Source organism: Panthera pardus, unplaced genomic scaffold (genome assembly GCF_024362965.1).
Source record: "Panthera pardus isolate Hobbes unplaced genomic scaffold, ASM2436296v1 HiC_scaffold_6, whole genome shotgun sequence".
Taxonomy (NCBI): Eukaryota; Metazoa; Chordata; class Mammalia; order Carnivora; family Felidae; genus Panthera; species Panthera pardus.
In genome coordinates, this window is record NW_026526991.1 from 65,471,692 (window position 1) to 65,478,391 (window position 6,700).

At 58.2% G+C, this 6,700-nt stretch overlaps 1 protein-coding gene across 2 annotated transcripts; it reads right to left on the bottom strand.

Moving 5' to 3' along the window:
* Positions 1-1,663: 1,663 nt before the first annotated feature.
* Positions 1,664-5,425, bottom strand: PRPH (peripherin). 2 transcript variants are annotated; one of them, XM_053895237.1, is made up of 9 exons: positions 4,614-5,425; positions 4,195-4,255; positions 3,916-4,011; positions 3,345-3,512; positions 3,119-3,244; positions 2,801-3,021; positions 2,638-2,687; positions 2,314-2,393; positions 1,664-2,064 (listed from the first exon to the last, which is right to left on the bottom strand). In XM_053895237.1, exons 1-9 carry the CDS (start codon positions 5,153-5,155, stop codon positions 1,996-1,998), a joined length of 1,413 nt encoding a protein of 470 aa, XP_053751212.1. In that variant the 5' UTR covers positions 5,156-5,425; the 3' UTR covers positions 1,664-1,995. The 2 variants fall into 2 exon arrangements, with proteins under 2 accessions (XP_053751212.1, XP_053751213.1); XM_053895238.1 differs by having other exon boundaries at positions 1,664-2,061; positions 4,614-5,422.
* Between the last annotated feature and the right edge of the window lie 1,275 nt (positions 5,426-6,700).

Genomic DNA, 6,700 nt, shown 5'->3' on the forward strand with positions numbered 1-6,700 from the left:
CGCTAGCTATTTCTTTCTTTTTTCTTAAAAAAATGAGATATTATGTTACTTGTAGCAGAATGCATCCTGATAGATTCAGTATTTCAAAACATCCCATCACACCTGAACTCCAGACCTGTGGATCCAACTGCCTGCCAACTCTTCCTCTTGGCTCTTCCATAGCATCTCACACTCAGTCAGCCTAAAACTGACTGTCTGGGCCCCCACCTCCCCCTCTTCTAATCTTCCCTGTTTCTGTGAAAGACCCACCATCTGCCTGATTTAAGCCAAGACCTTGGGTCCTCTTTGCTATTTATTTCCCGTTCACCTACAGTGTCAATCTCTCCTTGGGTATTCCAGAATCCACCCCCTGAATACATCTCAAACCCACCCTCTTCTCTGCTCACTGTCACCTCTGATGCGTTTCACTGCAACAGGCTCTGACCTGGTTCTCCACCTCCTTCTAGTGGTTTCTGCACACTACAGCAAGAGGGGTCTTTTAAAAATGCAGATCTGAATACTTCACCTCCTGCTGAAACCCACTTCCTGTCCCTTTTCCTCGGGACATATTCCGAATGCCTCAATATGGCACGTAAGGTCCTCTGAGACCCAACTCTCATTTCATCTTTCCAACCTCAGCACTATTCCTCCTTCCAACCCTTCATTCCAGAATTATAGAACTAGTATAGTTCTGTATTCTCTTACCTCCTGGCTGACTTACCTACCTAGAAAGGCCTTCTCCTCTCCCTGCTTTAGCTGAACAACTCCTGCTTGCTCTTCAGTGCTCGGCGTGATGGTGTCACTTTTGGGAAACCGTGGCTGGGAACCCCAAGGCTGGGTGAGATGCTCTTCTTCATGTTCCCACAATGTCATCTTCTTTCCCAGTCATAGTACTCTTCACAAGGTTGGAACTATCTGCTTGTTGGTTTCTCTCCCCCACCCCCAGACGACCAGCTCCTTGAGAGCAAGGACTCTGGCTTATTCCTTGGCATGTAGCACTATAATTGAGTGAAAAGGATCATTTTAAACTCAGAAGTGGATTTTGACTTGAAAGTGAGGGCAGGGTGGAATAGAGTCGGAGGGCAATGTAGAAACAGACGTTTTCAAGTGGAGGGCGTGGCTAATGTGTTGAGTAGGTTTAGGTGGGTGGCAGGGCCAGGCCAGTGGCAAGAGACCACTGAGGGAGATGATGTAACTCAGGCAAACGATAACAGTGGCCTGGACTAGGGTGGTGGCAGTGGGGATGGGGAGAATGAAATAGACTTGAAAGATTTTAGAAGTGGAATGAACAAAATTGGGGAGTAGGTGAGGAAAGGAAAGGGGCAGAAGATGAGGTGAGTTCTAATATGGCAGCAGAGGTTCTTGGTGGTGCCTTCTTCTAGAGTGGGGAACCCAGAAGGAAGAACATGATTGCAGATGGTGGAGAGGGAAATGAGGAGCTCTGTTTTGGACATGTTGAGTTTGAGGGGTCTAGGGCATACCCAGAAAGCACTTGGACATTCAGGGCTGTAGATGGCAGACAGAAGCCGAGAAGGAGCGGACGTAGAACTAGAAGTACAGATAGGACCATAGATGCCAACATACGGGATTCAGAAAAGAAATGACCAGAGACAAGGGGAAAATACTGTTACGCCCCCTCCCCACAGGCACCCTCACTTCCACAGACACAAATGCACTGGCGAGGTTTCTCTTGACAGCAGTTTTATTTGATTCAAAAGCGAAACTCAGACCCCGGCCCAGTCCACTGGTCATGGGATAATGGTAGGAGTAGACTCGATCGGGGGATTGCTGGCCTCTGACTAGGACGCAATAAAGGGCACATATAGGTCATATATATGTATGTCAGGGCAGGGAGAGGGCTGGCTGGGTAGCACTTGGCCACAGGCCAGGGAAGGGGTGACTTGTGCCATCCCCTAGACACATGCAGAGTGAGAGAGGACTAATTCAGTACTGGTGTGAGGGTCTGGGACTTAGAGTAGGCCTAGGGCAGGGTCAGGAAACTCTGGACCAATGGGTTCAGTAGCTGTGAGTCGAAGACTTGTCCAGCTCACTGCGCTGCTCCTTCTGGGACTCAGTCACCACCTGCTGGGGGCAAGGCATGTGAAGGGCACAAACCATTAAGCACCACACTCTTTCAATCTCCTTTGGGGTATGGTGTCTCCTTCTCCAGCAAAACCAGCTGAGGCTCCAGACTGTCCATCCACCTTCTCTATCTCCTAGTCTCTCTGCCACCCCAAGGACCACTAACCTACAATACTCTAAGATGCAGCCAGGCTGGCGCTCAGAAATAATATGTGCCATGATGGGATCCTGGGCTTAAGTGGCCCATCTCACCTCCCCATCCTGAGTCTCAATGGTCTTGATCAGAACCATCTTCCTGCTGTGGATGTCCTGGGGAGGCTCCACCTCAGGCACTGGAAAAAGTAGGATGAGGAGTGGAAGAGAAGAGGCTTGGGGTTTCTCTCCTCTTAAGCCCTCACTCCCATCTGTGGGGGGAGGGGAGTGGCAGGACATGAGGAGTGGGGTAGCGTGTAGACCAGGACTCAGTAGTTTATGGACAGAATCGATCCCTGAGCAGGGCCATAGCAAGAGTCTGGTCAGGGCAGAAGTGGACAAGGGGACAGGTAGATTGGAAGCCAGGCATGGGAGGAGACTCACCAGTCGTCTTTATACTTAAGGATGCAAAAGAATGGACTGGCACAGAAATCCTGGGAGCGAAGCCAAGCGGTCAGTTACTGGGCCCAAGCCCCTCCCCTTCCCTGAACACACCCAATCCCGACCGTCCCCTACACTCCCACCCTCCAGCAGCTTTGCCCCCCACCTGCTCTCTTCGCCCTCCAGCAGCTTCCGGTAGGTGGCGATCTCGATATCCAGGGCCATCTTGACATTAAGGAGCTCCTGGTACTCGCGCAGGTGCCGTGCCATCTCCTCCTTCAGCTGTCGCAGCTCCTCCTCGAGCCTCGCGGCGCCCGCCTGATACCCGCCCGCCTCCAGAGCAAACTGCTCCTCCAGCTCCCGCAGCTGTCTGAGCAGCGCCTCGTTCTGGGGGGACCAGAGGGTCACCATTGGGGTAACAGCCTTCATCCTCCACCCACCCCACCCCCGCCCCCCGGGCCTGGGCGCGAAGCCTGGTACTCACCGTACCGCGGAGCCCGTCCACCTCGCATGTCAGGCTCTGTATCTGGCGTCGGGACTCATTCATCTCCTGCTTGGCTTGACGCAGGGCCTCGTGATTCCGGTTGGCGGCGTCGGACAGGTCCGCGTACTACGGCGCGCGAGGCAGTGCCGCTGTGAGCTGACGGGACGCGCCCTCCCCTTAGCGCCCAGCCTCCCCGACTCTCCCTAACCCTCCCGGGCTTTCGCACTTTGGACTTGTACCACTCCTCTGCCTCTTGCAGGTTCTTCGCCGCGATGCTTTCGTACTGCGCGCGGATGTCCCTCAGCGCCGCCGTCAGCTCAGGCTTCACGGTGGCCTCCACCTCGACCTGCTGCACCTGCTGGCTCTCCACGCTTACCTGCAGGTCTCGAAGCTCCTGCCGCCCAGGACAACAAGTCGTCGAGGTTGCCGCGCGGATCCCACGCGGGCCGCGCAGTTCACGCACAGAAAGAGAAGAAACACTCGAATGAACAGAAGGGGGCGCCAGGGAGTGCAGCGCGCATATGACGGTGCGGTCTGCGCCCTGGCCGGCTCCAAGCCAGCGGCCAAGTTTTACGGGGTGCAGCTCCGCTGCTCGCCACCAGGTGGCGCAGGGGTGGGAGTCAAACCACCTGTAGAGAGGGGGTTGAGGGGCTGCGTCTGCCCAGCGAATCTCACTACTCTTCCCCAGGCAATTCCTCCTCCCCATTAGCCAGTCTTCTGAACCAGCGCCTGCCTTCCAGCTCCAACGAGACCGCCTGCTACCTTCGAAGCCTCCCCTGACACTCGGATCCACCTACCTCCTCGTGCAGCTTCTTGAGGAACTCAATCTCATCCATTAGAGACTCAATCTTGCGCTCTAGTTCCAGGCGGGACAGGGTGGCGTCGTCCACATCCTTAGTGGGGGTGGAAATGAGGGTTCAAGAGCCGGGAGGGGCTGCTCAGGCTGAGAAAGGGCCAGGACCTCCCTGCCTGTCTCTAGAGGTTTCTGGTCGCCTCCTCGCGCCCACAGATGCCACCCTAGTACAAAGGCGAGGGCAGAGGTGGGGAGTCGGAGTTGACATGGGGCCCGGGCTCACCTTGCGGAAGAGCACGAGGTTGTGCTCCGCATCCTCCCGCTTGCGCGTCTCCTCCTCTAACCTGGCAAGAAGAGGGGGCAGAAGCTGAATTGTAGGGTCACCGCGCACCCCAGGGTCTGGGCTAGAGGCTGCTTACTGTCCAGGACTCTGAAGAGGGGTCTTCATGCTGACCGATGGACTTGCCCACTATCTAACGGGCTGAGATGGTCAGACATAGTAACTCCCCCCTCCCCTCCCCAGAGAGTCAGCAAAGTGGTAGAGGGAAGGCAGGGGTCTTAGAGCCCACAGGCGAGCATGCTGCCTGCACACGCTGGGGTGGATGAGGGGAGCCACGCCCTTCGGCGGCTGGTGGGGAAGGGAGCAGAGCGACGAGCAGCCGCTTCGACGGCCGCCGCCCAGCCCCGGTCCTGCCCCCTGACCTCTGCTTCAGCGCCGCCAGGTCCTCCGCCAGCCCGTCGCGCTCCACCTGCACCCGGTCGCGCTCGCGGCCCAGCAGCTCTAGCTCCCTCCGCAGCTCGCGCAGCTCCTGCTGGCACAGCTGGTCGGCGCGCGCCGGCTCCTGGCCCCGGGCCTGGCTCAGCTCCCCGCGCAAGGCCGCGTTCTGCTGCTCCAGGAAGCGCACCTTCTCAATGAAGTTGGCGAAACGGTCGTTGAGCTCCTGCAGCTCCTGCTTCTCGTTGCTGCGCGTGGCCAGGAACTCTTGGTTGAGGGCCTCGGCCATGGAGAAGTCGAGGCGCTCCGAGGGCAGGCGCAGGAGGGCGCCCGCGCCCGCCCGGGGGCCGCGGAAGCTGCCCAGGCGCACGGAGGAGCCAGGGGACGCCGAGCCCAGCAAGCGACTGCTCGAGAAGCGGGAGCTGGACGCGTAGGAGTAGGACCCAGGGGACAGTGAGGGCGGTGGCCCGAAGGTGCGGCGGTATGAGGTGGAACTGACGCTGGCTCGGAGGCCCGACGGGTGGCTCATGGTGGTCGAGGATGGGCAGTCACCGCTGGCAAAGCTGGTCCGGGAGCGGGGAAGGAGCCGCAGACCGCTGCGAGGCGGCTTTATAGCCCTGCGGGCACAGGGGGGGGCACGGGCAGCTCCTCCCACTGGCCTGACGGCGGGGCTATGTGGGGAGGGGGATGCCCCACCCCTGCGGAGCTGCAGGAGCGCCGCACCCTCGCTCCTAGGTTTGCTGGCGCCCTGCCTAGTTGATTCCCCCTGTTGCAAGCGGGGAAGGAAGCAGGCCTGGCGACCACTGGCAGGCCTGGGCTGGGGTCAGCACCCTCCAGCAAGCATCTGGAGCTGGAGCCTTGGGTGGGAGGTCCTGACTGGAGCTGGGGTTCCTGCCTGAGAGAGCTATTGAAAATCGGAGATCTGCAAATGTAGAATCATTACATTGTCCACCTGAAATTAACGTTATGTCAGTTAAACCTCAGTTAAAAAAAAATGGGGAGATAGGAGGACTGGAAGTTAAAGGGCAGGCTTCTGGCATATGAGTGGGGAGGAGATGGCCCAGGTAGATGGTGAGTTGGTCTAGCTTGGGCCCCAGGGCCTGTGCCTCCACTTGTCCCCTGAAGGCTAGGCTCTGCTTTTACCTGCTGTCAGCTACCCCTCTGCTACCACACCCAGGGAGAAATAGGGGACGGGAGGGCAGGGGGAGCTGAGGGGGGTGGGAAGGGCTCATCCCTCGGTAGTCCCCAGGGCCCTGTGGAGGGCTGCTGCCTGGCGCCAGCTCTGCCGCTAATGGACTGGCCACTTCCCCTCCCCCTCCTCTGGACACTTGGCCAGGGGGTTGCCTGCTGATGGCTCAGCCTTAAAGACACAGCTCCCAAACGTGGACCTACACCAGGCCCCAACAGGGTGGGCACAGCAGAGGGGGTTGAGGGTGGCTGGGCCCAACTCTGGGTCCCACTCAGTCTGTGTCCTGCCAGAGGCTGAGCTGAGGGAGCTAGTTGTGTGCTGTCTGGCTTTACTGGATTCTCCCTTCCCCCAACCAACTGCTGCTCAGTCATGGGCCTTACGGGAACCAAAGCAATTCCTGAGGTAGGAAGGGGAGGGGGCTGAGGGGCCGCAGCTGCTGCCAAGGCTGAGAAATGAATGGACTGGCAGGAACCGGTTACCCGTATGGAGGAGTTGCAGGTACCCAGGGATGGGTGGGGCTGGATGGGGAAGAGATGCGGAAAGAGAAAGTACTCATCCCTAGTGGTCCAGGGACTGAAAGAGGAGAGAGAACGTCCCAAAGCAGATCTACAAGCCTGTGCACACACACAGATGCGTATGCACGCTAGCCACATTACCTATGTGCACACACATTACACACACACAACCACACATCCCTTCCTGCCCTCCCCCACCCCCGTTATCGTGAAGGCTGATGTCTGGCCTTTGCATGTCTGCGGCTTCCAGAACTCAGGCACAGGCCGCCCCGGAGTGGATAGAGGCAGCTCAGATGGTCTGCAGGAGCCAGGGTGCTGAGGCCTGCTGGGTTTGCCAAGAGCCATGGGGCTGCTGCTGCCGGGGACTCCA